This window comes from Salvia hispanica, chromosome 5 (assembly GCF_023119035.1).
Source record: "Salvia hispanica cultivar TCC Black 2014 chromosome 5, UniMelb_Shisp_WGS_1.0, whole genome shotgun sequence".
In the NCBI taxonomy this organism is placed as follows: Eukaryota; Viridiplantae; Streptophyta; class Magnoliopsida; order Lamiales; family Lamiaceae; genus Salvia; species Salvia hispanica.
Genome location: NC_062969.1, coordinates 2,577,882 through 2,596,732, shown reverse-complemented (window position 1 = coordinate 2,596,732; position 18,851 = coordinate 2,577,882). Strand labels below are relative to the sequence as shown.

Here is an 18,851-nt window from a genome sequence, read left to right as displayed (position 1 = left end):
CGGTCGCCGTCTGACTCCAGATTTCCAGACTTTGCGTTTTCGCTCCCTTTTTCGGCTCAATTATGCACATTTCTCACAAAACACGACAAAATACCAAAATAAACAAAATATGCAAATAATGGACGTATAGAGTGACTTTGACATCGAAAACGAACCAAATAATGACCTTAAAATAGTGCAAAATCCGAGCGTATCAATAGCATGTATTACTAGCTGAGTTGATAAAATCTCTTCTGATATTGGACATACCCACCCTTAGGCTTAAGTTTTCTCACTTACTCTTGAAATGTGATATTGTAATTTGTGTTAAAACAGTTGTCAGTCAGTCAGTCCACTAGCCTATTTTAGCAGCAAACACCTCTCTCTCCATTCCTATCCTTCCCTTCACCTTCCGCTGCTATTCATCTCTATCTCTGCCACACCTTCCTGCATGAGCCTGTAGGAGAGTCAGGCTGGCAGGCAGGGACGGATCCACCTTAATATAAGGTGGGGCAAATGCCCCTTCTCAAATATTATTAACATATGCTATTTTTTCAATTTTGTATTTTTTTTGAAATTTCTTTATATTTGCTCCTTCTTATATTCTTAAATTTCCCTTACATATAATTTTGCCCCTGTTCATTTATATTCCTAGATCCGTCCCTGCTGAGAGAATTCGGAAAAAAAGGATTAATTTTGTTGACCTTTCGAAATGAGGGATTAATTTCGCTGACCTTTCGAAATATGGGTTCGAGGCATGCAAAATTTTCGAAATAAAGGATTTTCAATTTTTAATACATTTTCTCTTCTTTTTAATTATTATTTAGTTCCTAAAATTTATTAATTGACCAAATTATCCTCCATAAATAATTAAATATTAGTTGTAGCTAACCCATAGCGCATCACTTCCGGTATCTATCTGTACATAGAATTCCTTTGCATGATTTCCCAATTTCACTTCCAACCTGAGAAACAAGAAAAAAAAATCACCAGAATGAATTCCAATAAGTAATCATTATTCCTCCAGAGCTTAAAAAACATTAAATTCATGATGCAGTGATAAAATCGAAGAATATATTCTCTAGGAAAGTCAATTGCAAAACCGTCACATTCAGTCATATTTATCTGTTTTCCATTCCATTTGGTGCAAAAGTTTACCCAACAAGATAAGGATCGTAGCCTCGTAGGTGCCTTGAACAGAAAAATCAACGATGCCAGAAGTAGAAGGATGTTGCTGTAACAACCTACCGTGTCTGACTCGGTCACAGTGCCTGAGTTGACTCATTCCAACTCCGTCACGACTCGCCCTCTCCAAGCTCAGCACCATTCTCTTCTCCTCCCCATCCACCGACAACGCCAGAAGTAGCGCCGCCGCCGCCACGATTACCTGAATTATTGCCGGTGGCATTCTCGAATCCAAAAACCACCCCTTTTTCTGCTGGTTTTTTCACTATTTAATATATTACTCCAAGCAATACAACGACTATACTCAAATTATCAGCAAATGTGTCAATGATATTTCAATGCATGTATAATGTGCGCGTGAATTTTTGGAGAGAAAGAATGAGAGAGCAAAAGAGATTATTCACTTGGATTGATTGTACACTGACGGAAAACGTGTATGCAAATCGTTAATTCTGACTCTACCGTGTTTAATTCTGAAATCTCTAGAGATGGAACGAGAGAAAAAAAAAAAAGAGGTTCGAAGAAAAAGCTGATTTTTTTATAAACTGTGTTAAAAATTTATGGAGGGTAATTTGGTCAATTAATAAAGGTTAGGAACTAAATAATCATTAAAAAGAAGAGAAAATGCATTAAAAATTGAAAATCCCTTATTCCTAAAAATTTGCATGCCTCGGACCCATATTTTGAAAGGTTAGCGAAATTAATCCTCCATTTCGAAAGGTCAGCGAAATTGATTCCTTTTTTCGAATTCTCTCGTCCCTGCTGGCAGGGGATCTAGTCCTTTTCCAATCCATATTGCAACAACTCTGCCACATTCTCTCCAGACCTCCCAAATCTTGATGCAGTCTTTATCTTCCCCTAAGAAAGCTGCTACTCCTGGCAATCTGGCATCCTTCAAACTCTGCACTCATTGCCACAACCCTCTCTTCATGATGGATTTTAATTCTTGCAGCTTCTTTTTACATAAACGGCACAACTAATACTAATACACAAGACAAGTAAAATGTTCTTATTTATCTTACTCCAATATTCATTGCATATATTTAAATCCATCATTTTATTCATCACTATTAGTTTAAAATTATTAATATATGTTGATTCTTGAACATAATTGACTATATTAACTATATTATGATAGTGTTTCCCATACACCAAATACACAGTAATGTAGGTGAAATAGCATCTTATTTGTGTTTGTTAAAGCATCCACAATAAGAATAGGTCAGCCATAGGTCAGTCACTCTCTCTCTTGCCACGTCATTAGCACTAAAAATCCATCTGCCACATCAGCATAGGCCAGCCGCAATAAAAATAATTAAAAAACAACTACATTTTATGGAATTAAATTTACGATTAAATTACGGAATTAAATTTACAAGACATATATTGGAAAATTCATTAATTTCATTAAAAAAAAGGTACATAAATAAAAAAAATACATGATTTTTTTCAAAAAAAAAGAGGGCTTCCACACACGAGCCCCGCCACTCTCTACTCCTCGTCGTCGCCGCCGCCATCCTCGCCGCCGCCGCCATCCTCGCCGCCGCCACCCGGGGTATCTGAGCTCGCGTCTGAACCCCCCACCAGTGCCCTCGAGGCATCCAAATCCACCCGCATGTTTTCGAGCATCGAGTAGAGGAACCTCTTCTCCGTGGGGTCGGTTGCGGCCTTCCACTCTTGGAAGACCGCGATTATATGTTCCTCCATCTTTGCACGCGAGAATAACGTGTACACGCATGGGGGTGGGGGGGCCGAGATGACCTCCTGGGGCGATAGGGGGATCCTCCCCTCGCTGCCCGTTGCGCCCGCTTTTGGCCAACCGGGCGAGGGCGACGAGTAGCGGATGGAGGGGACGGAAACTCTTCAGCATCCGGGGAGGAGGTCGTGGGATCCGCCGGCTGCTGCCGCTGTAGTCGCCGGAATAGTTCGGCCTCTGCTTCTTCGGCCACCCAGCGTCGCACCCCGCCCGGAACTTCTCGGAGTCCTTCAGCAACACATAGCATTCCCAGAAGAGGAACTCCTTATACTTCCCCGGCAAGGGGAACTGACTCTCCACTATCCTCCGGGCGTCCTCCTCATTCTGCCCACTAGTCAGCTGGCGGAGGGCGTTGGCGTACAACCCCGAAAATCGGCCGACCGCGGCCCTGATCCGTTCGCACCCCTTTCGGCACTCCTCCCCGTTGTAGTCCTTCCCATGCGGGCAGTTCCTCCTGTAGGCTGCTCTAATCTTCGCCCACATGTTGACGACCCGCTGGTTGTTCGCAACCAGAGGATCGTCGCAAACCGACAACCACCCCTTGGTCACGCCGGCGTACTCATCCTCCGTCCACTTCCTCTGAGTGGGGTGTCGTCAACACCGGGCTGCAAGGACTCGCCGACCACCTTGCCCTTCTTCTTCTTCGGCGCGGCCCGACCCGCTGGAACGGGAGTGTCCGGATCCCCGAGATCGATCCCCATCTCATGCAATGACAAAAGGTCATCGCCAGTGAGCTGCGTCTCCACCGGGGTCGACGTGTGAGACGAAGCCATCAAAAAATCAAAGAGAGGGACGATAGACCGTGTCCCCCCCGGTGACCCCTGCATCCCAGTGCTGCATCCTCCCTGCCACATCATCCCCATCATCTGCTGCTGCATCTGGGGCATACCTCCCCACCCCTGCGGCATCCCCCCGGTTCCCACTGCATTCCCCCCTCCCACCCCCGGAGCTCCAGCCATCATCCCCATCAACTGATTCCAAGGGACGTTAAACCCTGGGCCCATCTGGCCCCATCCAGATCCCACGGGTACCCTGGGAGTATGAGAGCCGCTCGTCGCCGGACTAGACTCGTTGTTGTTGTCCATCGCTCGATGTTACTCTTGTACAGAAATTTAGAGAGAGAGAGAAAACTCGTTAAAACAAGTGGTGCAAATGAAAATAAAATCGCGTATATATAGGTTTTCAAAAAATTAAAAAAAAACGAAAATAGGCGCTGGCCGATCGGCACGCCACAATGGCGGCCGGCGCCCCTGAATCGGCTAGCCCACGCCGAATTTTCTCGCCGATTCGCCGCTGGCCGACTGCAATGGTTCGGCTAGCGACGCGAATCGGCTAGCCGATTGGCTAGCCGCTATTGTGGATGCTCTTATGAACCCATTATTTATGGGTTAATTTTAGTTTTTTTTATGGTGGTGGTTTTTTTTTGTGATTTCAGTTTAAATATTCAAGGTTCCTCGGCACAAGATCCTATTCCACGGTTTTATTTTGGTCTTATTTATGGAGAAACTTTTTTACAACTAGTGGTATATATAGCATTTCCTTTTCTGACGAACACTATTTAAAATTATTTTATTCTTTCTAATGTTCATAAATTAGGTTTTAAAACTTGTGTCATCCACTGCGAAAACTATTTTCCACGAGTGAAGTTAGAGTATTTCATAAAATTCTTCTATTTTGTCTCCATCTTTCAAAATTCTTGGAATGCGGTTTTATGATGAAATTCTTGACAAAATTGTTTTGTATTATTCGTTTTTTATAAAATTATATTATTATGTACTGTCGATTTGTTAAATCGTATGATTTGAATATGAATTTATCTAAAATTTGTCTACAAGAAATTTTCATATTTTTGTCTCTATATATGTCAAAATTTCTGGCATACATATTAAGTTTTCTTGCATTTGAAATTTGAATTTATATGCACTTGATATATGTCAAAATTTGTGGCACACTATATTTTATTTTACCTTATGCCATTTAATTATACACCAACTTTCTTACGAATTTCATCTAAAAAAATCAGACCATTTTGATCTGCTGTCAAAATCTTGATCTAAGTTGAGTTTCATTTAAACATAAAGAAACGTTCACGCCTAATTAAGTTGTGAAGATATGAGATTAAACTCTAATATCAAAATTTATTACTTCTTCCCTATCTAAGTTAACTGCAAAAGGAAAATGTCACTTTTTTTTTTTTTTAGTCGTAGTACGATTTTTTTATTTTCTTTAATAAAGGCATTTCCGCAAAATTAAGCTGAAATCAACCTATGATTTAATCTCAAACACATGCAACAAATAGTCAAACAAAATTAAATCCACTAATTAAAGACGTACGATTTAATCTCAAAAACAATTTTAACATCATCAAATTCAATTTCCTAAAATTCTAATTCCATACAATTTTAACATCATCAAATTTAATTCCAATTCAATTTTAATTTTGTGCAACGGACCCAGAATAACCAACACTAACCACTGATTTTCTTCTCTGCATGAATTGTCGGAGGATTAATTCATCATGTGGAGAAGTTGTTAATAGAGTTAAGTCTTTAAATTGTTGATTATAAATTTTGACACACGTGTGCTTTGGATAATTATGTAATGACTGATATCATTGGAGGAATGAAATTTATTATACCTCGCATTTCATATTTGATTAGTTACCGACTAATAGAGGACGCAAAATAATCTAAAACTGAATTGTAGCATTTCATATTTGATTAGAAAAAGGAGAAATAACAATAAGATACTTGTATTTCTTGGGGTTTAAGTCATACAAATATACAATAGTCTTATTTATAACTAGTCTCAACAATGATACATAATATTAAAAATATTAAAATAGGACGACCCATTTTGAGAGTATTAATAGAAGTGAGTTTTGTTATTTATAAATATTTCTATCGCTATTTATATGAGATGGTTAAACACACATATTGGATGATTTATGATCTCCATAATATTGAGATTGAATTTATGTACTCCATATGATTTACGATTTATAATAGCTAATGATTTCGAATTTTATGCCGTCGAAATAGAAATATGACAATATTATTGCAATTTTGTGTAATTTAGTGTGACAATAATTGTGTTTAAGTAATTAGTTTTCTTATGTGAAATATTTTCTTGTTAAATAGTAAGGTCACAAGCTAGATGTACTAAAAATGATAAGATAATCAATTAACTTACCAGAATATATAAATGAATTATTTAGATTAGGGATGTGATCATATATTTTATGGATGAAAATATATCATTTTTGCTAAAAATTATGTTTATGCTAAATAACCAGCATGTGGTTCCTACTTTTAAAGTATTAGTTTTATAATAAAATGTGAATAGGAATGAGTTTGTGGAATATGAGGTCCACTGCCAAAAACGGTAAAAGTGAAGTGTGTAAAATTATGTGGGATGACCCAAAATGAAATACTGGGTAAAATTATGTGGGATGGAGGGAGTATTCTATTTGTATAAAATGATTATGCTATATAAAATGATATTCTGTACATATAAAAATGATGTCAACACAAATGATATTCTGTATGTATAAAATGATTATATTCTATAAAATGATATTATGTATGTATAAAAATGATATCAATATAAATGATATAATGTTTGTCTAAAATGATATTTTAGCAAAAATAATATATATTTCATTCATAAAATGATAGGTTATCAGGTTATCATCCTGACGCACCTCATTAAGACTATATCGGTTGATCATTATGATAGGAACATATTTTTCGTTCAAATTAGGTACACTAACCTTCACCGATTTATTAAAAATATTCAACCGTCATTTATGCAGATTGTTGTTTTATGCTATACATGTATGGATTTATTATAGAAGACATAGCTAATATTGCCACTCTTGGGAATGAAGAACGTGTCTACAAATCATTCACGAGATTTGTGATATATTTGCATGTTTATGGCTCTTTTTTTTCTCCTGTCGAAGCAATTATATGCTGCCGAGTGCCGATGAAGCTATTATATGGTCTACGAATGAAGTCAAAGTTTTTTGAGTTTATGATCTTGGGCTTAGAGTGTTCACTATAGGGGAGCCGCGGCCGGGCCACGGGAGAGCCGCGAGCCGCGGCTCCCTATAGTGACTGGGGTGGGCAGCCGCGGCGGGGGAGGGGGGGGGTGGACATGGGAGCGCCACGATCGTAGCCCGGCCGCGGCTCTTGGGCGGGAGCCGTGGCCCTCCTATTGTATTGGCCACGAGCCGCGACTCTCCATATTTTTTGATTTTTTTTTTGTTTAATTCTACAAGTATACACATTTTTTTACCTCATTCCTACACAAATTCTATAAATATACCCGTTTTTAATTAAAATATACACAAAATGAAAAAAATAAATTATTTGGTGGCTTGGGCATGTCCACTATAGTGTAAAACATGGGCGTTGGTGGCCCGGCCACGATTTTATGGCTTGGCCCGGCCAACTATAGTGGATACTCTTATGCTTGTTGTGTTGCTTATGTCGAGTCTTGCTTGCGTTGCTCCACATATTTCAGCCGTATGTTTAGTTAACTGTTTTTATTAAAATCCAAGAGACAGATCCCCTTATTTGCATCTCTCAGTAGTCAACATCAGTGGCGGACCAGGATTTTAACGATGGGGGTTCATCTAAACCAGTGTTCCTACTATGATAATTATTGATAGATACACTGCCAACGAAAAAAAAAAAAAAACAACTTTGTCGAAAGAGTTTAAAAATATATTTTAAAAAATTATTAAAAAAGAAAGAAAGAGGTAAATTGAATTCTAAACCATATCAATTTAAAATGTAGAACAAAAAAGTGATATAAATAAAAAACACATAAAGTATAAAATAGAAAAATCAATATAAAATATAAGATTTCTTTTATAATAATTTCTCTTGTGACAATCGAAATCTCAAGCGTATATAATAAAAAATGCTTTATTTTGTAGAATCAAACTCTTAGTCAACTGTAAAACAAGAAAAATAAGGGGAAATATAGTTGTACGAAGAATAGTAAAAATTGAATAAAACTTATAAATGATGCCCTTGTTGGGTATCGAACTCAAACCATCATACTCATTGTGGATGGTTGAAAAATAAGCCAACTGAGCTACTGATGTTCTAATAAAACTTATAATATTAGCGATGTTCTAATAAAATCAGAAAATGTTTGGTAGTATAGTATTTTATGATGTTGATTGTTTTTAATAAATAAGCACATTTCAATGTCAAATCTTATCAAATCTTTGACATATCCCAAATCATTGAAAAGAGTACTACATGAATTAGAAGTTTGATTAAATAATTTTCATGAATATAACAATTTATCACTATAGCACAATCGAGAATGCCGTAGACCCTCATCCTCAAACAAGACAAGAACCCAATTATTCTTTTTATTTTAAACACCCCATGGTGGAGGGTTCGTGGGTCCCTCAATCCCTAAATATCATAACTCAAGGAGGTACAATACATGGCCACGCCCAAAAGTGACGTGCCGAAAGATACACGAACAACAAATACCAAAGCCACAGGAGGCACGACACCTATCTACTCTAAGGTAATGAATCAAGAACCGGGGTCGACAATCGTCATACCATATTTCGGTGGCCTAGCCCAATTTGTTGTTCCGAATACGAATGTTGGGGTAGCCCAGTTTCTCCATACGGAAGAACCCAATTCTTCTAGATAAAGCAAATAAACATATACTAGTAGATATCATAAATAAAGAATCATTGATCCTCTTCTCTCTTCCCTATTGTGGACTGAGTATCACCAAATACAAGAGGAGGAGACGAGTCTTCTCCGCCGCAATGTGGCATATCCGGCGGCGGCGGCAGCATCTTCTCATGTGGGAGTTTCCCATCCTTGACAATGAACACCATTTCCATCCCCCATGTCAAGTGCCGCTCGAAATGACAATGCATGTACCAAACTCCTGCAGCATATTACACACGAACTCATCTCAAAAGACCAGTCAATTAATAATAATAATAATAATAATAATAATAATAAAAAAACGCATTTACTCTATAAACCCCACATATGTTCTTGCATACCTGGATTGTTCGCCTTAAATCTTATAGCGATCCATCCGTTTTTAGGCACCGCGATGGTTTCCATCAACGGCGGGTCGACAAGGTTATAGTTGGGCGGATCCCGGGACTTGTTGAAGTTCCCTAACCCGGAACCGACAACATAGAAGCTGTATCCGTGTAAATGCATGGGATGGTCAACGCCACCGTTGAAGTTGATGCCTTGGAAAATCACTTCCACCGCCGTGTTATACTCCAACATACGAACCGCTGTTCCGAACGCGGATGGTCCCGCTTTCTTCCCCACCTGTTGTGTGTAGTTGTAAGATGTTGGCGGGAAGTCGGGGAAATCAGCAGTGTAAACTCCATTAATCTGTTTGTAATAAGCTGTGAGAATGTCGACGTTGCTCGGAAGCACAAATGTCAAATTGTTGACGCTCGCGTGCACCCTGAAGGGTTCGAAGCAAGAAGGTTCGGTACAGGGAAACACGTTCACTGAGAGAGTGTAGAAGAAGGTTTCGTCGACTTCCTTAGGGACGTCCACGTTGTTGCCTAGGCTCTTTAGTTGCTCTGTGAAGCCGATCGTTGCAGCCGTCTCGTTGACTTCGGGGAAGGACGGAAGCAGCGGTGATGGAGGCGGAGTGTAGTTTCCGACATACTCGATTATTCCAGTGGCGGGGAATTTCTTCTCGAATTTCCTGACAGTGGCGTACACTCTGGCCGCCATGTAGTAATGGCTTGGCGGCTGGTTGGCTTCTAGAAGCAAATCTATGGTTTGGCCTGGCGAAATCGCTACATAATCTGTATGTAGCGGTTTCGTGTAGGCGCCATCGATGCCCACTACGGTGAAGTTGTGGTTGCCGATTTTGAAGAACATTTGGGTTTCCATCACACCGTTAATTAATTTGATTAGGTACCTTTTCCCATATTCCACTTGCAATTTGTATGTGTCTGCACCAAAAATGAATAAATTAATTGTTTAAATTTTTACTATTACAGGTTTGAGCTTGTGACAATAAATTTAACCTTGTTTGGAGCATGGATAAAAATCGCCGGGTTGGCCGTTGATGAGGATGGCATCGGATGGTTGGGGATCTACTCCAATGGCCAGGAATTCCTTGTACACTGTTTCAACCTTAGCATTCCACCAGTCTCCTGCAATATATAAGTGTGATTATCTCAACAAATTGAATTAATTTACATACAAATATTGAGATACTATACCAATGATTATGGGAACATGAGCATGAGGCTTGGGGAAAGGATAAGTCTCCCTCGCCGGAGGTAGGATGACAATTGCGCCGTGGACGGTACTTCTCAACCAATTGTTATGAGCGTGCCACCACAATGTGCCTTCTTCGTCGGAGAGGATCATCTGTTGGGTAAAGTTTTTGCCGGGTTGAACTGGGCACTGGGTCACATAATTGGTTCCATCCGACCATGGATATCTTGGCATTTTTACTCCATGCCTGCATATAATCAACTACCATTCATATATAATTTCACTAATGCTCCATTACCACATATATAAGATTTTGAGGTATCGTATTTACCAATGGATTGTTATATTTTGATCGGAATGATTAATAATATCGACTGTGACAAGATCTCCCCTCCTGGCATATATGGTTGGCCCCGGGAATTGTCCGTTTATAGTGAGCAATGGCTTTTTGGTGCATAGCCTTGCGTGATCAGAATTTACCACCTGAAACAAGTTCAAATTTAGACCAATTTTTCTCGAATGAAAAGGTTAAAACTAAGAAAATCAATTTATTTATATACTTACTTCAAATCTTAAGCTTCGAACTGAAGCATTGGCTTGCACTATGTATCCAAGCACAACACCTAAGAAGCACAGAATGAAAACCTTCATATCAACAAAATTTATTTTGAGCTTTTAGTAGTTGTAAGTTGATATTGGATCCATCATTTTATATATGTTTGATTGCATCAAATAAAGAGCGTCAGTTGACTTTTTCTCAGTTGCAAACACGTGCATGAGTCACGCTAGTCAGTTGACTTTTTCTCAGTTGCAAAAATTATATGCTATTTTGTCATTAATTTATAATTTTTTTTAAATATCCTTTCATATGCCCATTCTTAAATTCTTAAAATATATATATATATAGATTTTTGCCCCACGAATTTCTGGATCCGCTAGCTGTTTCCATATATATATATAGCCAACCATTAAGATCGTGGGAAACACAATACAATATTCTAGTAATATAGGAGTAATATTACTAAAGTTAATAATATAGTAATATTACTACAAGATTCTAGTAGATCTAATTGAATTTACAAATACAATACTCCGTATTTATTTGAATATTTTATAGTTGGCCTCACTACTTAATTTGTGGTAGAATGACTGATTTCGTAATCGGACATAGTTGCAAAAACAAGAGGGGGAAAAGACCAAGAAGAAAAAGAATTTGATAAGAAATTGATAGGAAAATGTTTGATGTAATACAATCGTCGAAGCTGAAAATTCACGGTCACGCAATGGCCTAATTTAGCACGAGACTTGCAAAGCAAGAGGAGTGCTGATGCATAATGGATTTTAATGATTGAGTAGCGATTAACGTGAATCATACCAGTGGAACACTAATTCACAGATATGGCCGACACTTTTTTCTATATTTTAATTAATTAAATGCAGAATGAAAAGGAGGTTTTAACCTCCTACCAGTAAACATTACTTTAAATTAATTAATTAGTAATTATTGCCTTAATGCGATTAACGTGGAATCTATATTAGTCAGAAAATTGAGCTCATTTTTTTTATGTACATGGATGCAGCTGAGCTGTTTGATAATAATCTGCCTCTTAACATCATTAATTTTAAAAATATTACAACTCTTAGACTTGCACATGGAGGAAACATTATTTTAATGAAATATTTATACCCATTTCGACGTGAAATCTTTGACGAATCTCATTACAAAAACGACCTTAAAACAAAAACAATAAACAATAGAGGTGCACTTATGTTTACATATATAATGTAGGGTAACTGCTTTTAAAGTCATCAACTTTTTATGAATTCTGGTTTTAACCACGAACTTTAAAAAGTTCGTGTAATGTCACGAACTTTATTGTCGGTTGTCATTTTCCCATGTCAGGTTTTCCGGTCTGATTCAAACTGTTCGTTTCCTATTAAGACAATGTCCAAATTCTTTTATCTTAATATCATTATCTTCGTCTTTGAAATAGCTTCGCGTGGGTACCTTGTACGCCTCAATCGGAACTCGGATGAAGAAGTTATGGCCGTTATGAAGGTACAAGGTCGCACAAAGGTCACAGCCTTCATCAAATGGTCATAACTTCTTCATCCGAGCATGATCTACATCCAGAGCCTTCCCACATGAATAAACTCCACCAAAACCAAATCTATAGACATAATCAATCACGTGTTCGTGATGATTATCTATTTCCCAAAAATGTCCCTCAATGCGCCGAATCTTGAAAGGATCTGTTTCCTCGCCTGCCCACGCCTTGCGAGATATGTGACTATGCTGATAATGCAGTACAGAAGGATCTTCTGGTCCATATCGAGGCATCCTAATATATAATCAATAATTAACAATAATCAATAATTATCAACATAGAAAGCATAATTCTATACAAATATAAATCAAAATTTGATATTCTAACCATAAATCAGTATTTGGACACACATCCTTTTCTTTTCTAATAATATTACTTCACTTAAAATTAATAAAAGTATTGTAATAAAAGTATTGTATCCAACGTAAAATTCTCAATCAAATGAGTAAGAGTAGCAATTATTTTGTGTGAATGGACTATAGTGGATTTCCTCGCAATACTTCCTAGCAATACATAAACTGCATATCTTATTATGATAACATAGACAACACTCACATGCCACATTATACTATCTGCCTCCTCATTTTTGTATATATGAGTATATGTGATTTCAACCCACAAAATTTGTGTTGCAACAAAATTTGCATATTTGCAACACAACATAACCCAGCTTCAACAAAAGTAGAATCATGTATTTATTAACATAAATAAACTAATAGTCGTCATCAACCAAAATCAACCACATTCAATAATTCAACAAAAAATCAACCACATTCAATAATTCAAAACCAAATTCTTCCAAATTCAACACCAAATTCAACCATATTCGATAATTCAACGAAAAAATCAAGCAAATTGAATAATTCTACACCAAATACAACCAAATTCAACAAAACATCAACCAAATTGAATAATTCTACACCAAATTCAACAAAAAAATCAACGTAATTGAATAATTCAACACCAAATTCAACAAAAAATTTTCAAACCATGAACCCTAAATCTTATACCCAACTAAAATATACCAACAATAATCGAAACTAAGGGTAGAAACTTACCTGAAAACACTTCAAATTGGAATGAGAACAGCTAAATGTTGGATTAGGGTTCGATTTTCGCCGAGAGTAGAGAAGAAAAAGGAGGCGTGGAGGTTCGAATGAGAGATTCTGCGCGTTCTGGACTGAAATTTGAGTCCAAGGCAAAGATGCGTTTGCCTAATGCGTGTATAAAGAAACATGCATTCTGCTCATGCGTGTATTAATATACACGCATTTTGCTCACGCGTCTTTCCCTTCTCCGGAATTTTTTTTTTCGGGGTACAAATGGCGGATAGCAGCTTCCAGGAGGTTGTTTCTTGGAATTTGGCCCCTTCGTGCATGAGCCTGTAGGAGAGTCAGGCTGGCAGGGGATCTAGTCCTTTTCCAATCCATATTGCAACAACTCTGCCACATTCCCTCCAGACCTCCCAAATCTTGATGCAGTCTTTATCTTCCTCTTAGAAAGCTGCTGCTCCTGGCACCCTTCAAACTCTGCACTCATTGCCACAATCCCACCTCAAATCTCCACTCACAAGTCCCCTCCAAAACTGCTTTGCCTACAGCTCTCTCATGCACCTCGACTTGAGCTACAACATCACAATTCCATTGGAAACCTGATAGGCCTTCACTTTTGCTACAACAAGCTTCGAACCCTCCAGAAGCTCGAATATACTCACTGGATAGGACACTCCCAGCCCCTCAACCTCAACTCAGCTCTATGGTGATAATTATGCAAAAACCATACAAAATATCTAAGTGATGATTACAATAAGTGCGTTGTATACGGTCTCCATCGGTTGGTCTGCCAAATTTTGTGAAGCTAGTTTCTAATATTATCGCCACCCACTTTGTGGAGACAATAATCCTACAAAACAGTAAGTTCATAAGGGTGGACTTCTCACACAATAAATAGAATGAACTAGAAAGTGGTTCCCAATATTATCGCCACCCACTTTGTGGGAACAATAATCCAAAGGAACTACAAGTTTCATGGTTCAATCAGAATTTATGAGATAGCTTGATTTTGTCATCAGCACATGAACATTGTCATGGGAGTGTGTTGTAGAGATAAAATTCTGTAATGCTAAATCTGATGGTCGTGCTTAGGCAACATTAGGCGGCCATGCCATGTTTTGTGGTCTCTGGACTATTCGTCGGTGTTGTGACCAGTAAAATTATCAAAATTTTAATGCGTATAAACCTCCTTTGGAAGGTACAATTTTTTTAATTTTGCTGTTGTAAGATACAAAATTGTTTTGTGGTTATTTGTGATTATGTATTGAGCATAAGTATGTGATAATAAGTTTATTTGCCAAATCTTCATAATGTCATTCAATATTTTGTCTGCGATCCTTAAAGAAACTCGAATGCCAAAATTGTGTAGACCGAAAACGAAAATAGATAAGATTCTCATCGCTGAAAACCTTGAGTTTATACTCACCGACTCATGTCCTCCATTTCCTCGACATAATTCCACGAAGAATGCTCGAGAATGCATTATGCATGTACTTGACAAGCTCTTTGAGGAATAAGGTCAAGCTATTTTCTTTTAAGTAGTACTACAAGTCTTGGTAAGTGACGATGAAAGATGAATATTAATAGAATCTGGCTAGATGATTCAATTGGAATGTCCTAGAGGGACAGAATGTTTTGAGAAATCTTTTGATCACTCAAATAATTTTCCGACTCAAGTCATCGCCTAAAGTAATAAGAAATGACTACTAGAAGGTTTAACTGAAAAGTGGAAAACTTCAGAATATTAGTCCTTATAAAACTGTGAGAGGAAAGTAACATGATAGATGACGAATTCATAAAGGCTGCATTTATCCTAAGTCCTAGTTCATTTGAACAAAAGACTAGATATGGAAATGGGAGTGTTTCATCAAAGTTTGTTTTAAGCGAGTGAAGATGCTTTGTAAGTTGGATTGACCTCTTTTAGAGAAGGACAATGACTTACATGACAATGCAACTTCTAAGTAAGAGATCTTGATCCAATTAGGTTTTGTTGCAGTGGGAGCTATTAATGTTCAACTATTGTTTTATGATTGATGTTTAAGGCATCATAGTATTAAAACAATAATAGTGCAACAAGATTGAGTATTAAAACAACACATCAACTTCTTAAATAATGAATGATATAGTATTTATGGCTCTTAGTCTTAAGGCCAAGAAAATACTTAGCAATTGTTCGAACTGATCTAGACTATCAAGATTTTAACAATTCGTTTGTTAAATAGCTTGAAAGTCGAGAATGTCTGTTTGATGCACTATGAGTTAGAATCGTTTGATTCAGTGTACTTATAGAAGTGCTACATAGAAAGACTAGCGAGTCTTAATGGTACACCATAAGAAGACGAGCAAAGTGTTTTGATCAGTAGTGGGAGTCTAATCTCCATTAACGAATCCAAGCATTCTTCTAAAGAATGAGATGGTTATGTAAGAAGGAATCGAAGTCTTTCTAAGACAAGTTTGATATATTGGGTAGTGGTGATTAATATCTAGCGGTGCTAAGATTGCTATTATGTTGAATCGTGCACGAGGTGAGTCTCGTTTGATAATGTCCTCAAGAGGAGCTCGAACAAGGTTTTATTATTCGGAAAACTGGCCAGTTTGAGTTTTATTACTCTATGAATAATAAATAAATGTTTCTTGCTAAGTCCACTCTTGGAATTAATAAGATGTTAATTAATTAAGTCCATAGCAGACATTAATTAATTAATGGACATTTATATCTTAAGCGCGAGAAATAAATAATATAAATAACGGAAACCCGGATTACTTGTAATTTCGGATTTGGATGGGGAGAGCTCAATATTACTTCTGTAGTGGCTGCTCGTAATATTCCAATATAAGCTTGTATTAAATTGTGGGTTCAATTTAATTAGTAAAAAACTAATTGGGGGAGCCCATATCCAAAACCTTCCATAGATCTCCTGTCTGGGCCCAAAAGGAACTTAATATAAATAGGAGAATAAAGGAGACAAGAATTATTTTTATTTCATTCACATGAAATTTTCGCCCTTCTCCCTAGGAAGGAGAACGAAATTTTCAGCTCCTTCTCCGTGAGGAATTTTCTGTCTTCTTTATTCGAGTCATAGTATTTTGATAAGATCGGCCCATCCTGATATCGAGATACAGTTCGGGAACCAGAGAGAAGATCTGTGGTCTAGTATTGAAGATCATCGTGGAGAAGGCGCGAGCAATCGTTGATTCTTTGAAGAATCAAAATCGGTAACTCTAAAACTTAGAAATCATGTTTAGGATTTATATTTTTCTAAGCATGATTTATTCGCGTTCTAGTATGCAATTATCTGTTTAACATGTGAATTGATTAATCGCATAATCGGTCAAATAGATCCGTATCTGATTTATTTGTTTTGTACAAGTCTTTCGTTGTGCAAGGGGCACCAAACCCCATCGTACTGTCATTTATTTTTCCTACCAGAAAACAAAAACTCAAGATTTCTTGATGCCATAATTAATTTAACAACAACTTAAGATAAATAATGGGTTAGAAATTTGAAAGGCATGTTGTGTTTAATTAAACAAGACCACTAAACACAAATTCAAATTTACTCTCTACTTTTCAAAATTGTTTCCCCACTTTCCTAAGTGGAGTATTACAAAATGATCATCTTCTGGTTTTGAATTGGCTCAAATCTATTTCCTCTCATTTCATGATATACAAATGAGTGACCAGTCATTTAGTACTTAAGTACCTGGGAATTTAATACCGTCAAAATCTTGGAACTTTCAACCCTTATCATAAACTCCAAGATTCTTGATATGGATGAATTAATTAACAAGATAGTTAAAAATAATAATGCGACACAGCATATCAAGGCATTATGTTTTTAGGGAGAAGAGAGAAAAAACACACCATCAACCTGATTCTACAACTTTGCTTTCCCATCGATCAGAGATGAATCAAAAAATAATAATTAAATACTATACCTGACCTTAATTAATATAATAGCTACTCTATTCATCCTCACTCATACTAATAATACATATGTAGACTGTCCCAACACTAGAAGAGTTCTGTGAATTCAAATTTGCTTTTTATCTTTTAACCATGGAATATATTTTATCATCTACATATTCTCAAAATTCTTCATTTTTCCTTTATGCAAATAACAAATCTGAAGATAATTGGTGAACTAAAAGAGACTGGTATTGTAACCGGAGTATCTGAAGCTTCTAGTAGAGTTGAGTGGTTCAAAACTAGTTCTTCTACTTTTGGGGTTGAGAATGGCATTGAAGCATTAAGTACATCCAAAATCTCCAAGGTAAGAAGCTCATAGAAAAATCCACTCTTAGACTTGTGTATTAGGATGTATGAATTTAAAAATGCATATGTATGCAAATGCTGGAAGTAATCTCAATTTCTGACGTATATTACTCACTCCGTCCCAGATAATTCGACCCAGCATTCTATTTCGAGCCGTACCACATAATTTGTCCCATTTCACTTTTTACCATTTTTGGTAGTGGAGAGACCCCATATTCCACTAACTCTTTCCTACTCATATTTTATTATAAAACTAATACTTTAAGAGTAGGACCCACATCCTAACAACTTTTTCAACTCACTTTCCATTATATTTTTTAAAACTCGTGCCGGATCAAAGTGTCCCAAATTATCTGGGATGGAGGGAGTATGAACTTCCCAGTATTAATTTTTTGGCTGGAATGTTGACAGCATTTATAGTATCTATAATTGTTCTGAAGCAAACTTGGAGGACAAGAAGGAGTTGGGAAATATATTTGGTTTAGAACTAAGGATAAGCTTAATGAGTGTAGAATATCTTGATATTTAAGTATGAAAATCCAAGATTCATCAATCCCTTATTATTATTAAGTACTTTCTAATGATCGACTGTCTTGTTATTTAATGATTTTAGTAATCATGCAGCTAAATTAACAGAATCACAACTTAACCCTCTCTTCATCAAATAACCTTAATGTTATTTTAATTCTTACAGCTTCTTTTTACATAAACGGACTCCCAGCTACTTCATTAATGAATTCCTTAACTACTGGTTGATTATAGCACAACTAATACTAATACTAATACACAAGTAAAATGTTCTTATTTTATCTTACTCCAATATTCATTGCATATATTTAAATCCATCATTTTATTCATCACTATTAGTTTAAAATTATTAATATATCTTGATTCTTGAACATAATTGACTATAGTATGATAGTTTATCCCGTACACCAAATACACAAAATATTGGGACATATATATTCGCTCCTGCAATTGCAAAATTTTTACATAAACAAATAAAAACAAGTCCCATATGGAGTAGTAATTTAGGTGAAATAGTGTCTTATTTGTGTTTGTCATGAACCCATTATTTATGGGTCAATTTTAGTATTTTTGATGGTGGTGTTTTTTTTTTTTTTTTAAATTTCAGTTTAAAATTCAAGGTTCCTCAGCACAAGATCCTATTCCACGGTTTTATTTTGGTCTTATTTATGATTTTTTTTTTTTACAACTAGTGTAACAGTCCGACATTTCTAG

The 18,851-nt window shown here is 36.8% G+C and overlaps 1 protein-coding gene across 1 annotated transcript; it reads right to left on the bottom strand.

Annotated features, from left to right (window-relative positions):
* Positions 1-8,294: 8,294 nt before the first annotated feature.
* LOC125186850 (laccase-14-like) lies at positions 8,295-10,862 on the bottom strand. Its single transcript, XM_048083317.1, has 6 exons — positions 10,738-10,862; positions 10,505-10,656; positions 10,176-10,420; positions 9,978-10,106; positions 8,976-9,902; positions 8,295-8,854 (listed from the first exon to the last, which is right to left on the bottom strand). Exons 1-6 carry the CDS (start codon positions 10,822-10,824, stop codon positions 8,649-8,651), a joined length of 1,746 nt encoding a protein of 581 aa, XP_047939274.1. The 5' UTR covers positions 10,825-10,862; the 3' UTR covers positions 8,295-8,648.
* Between the last annotated feature and the right edge of the window lie 7,989 nt (positions 10,863-18,851).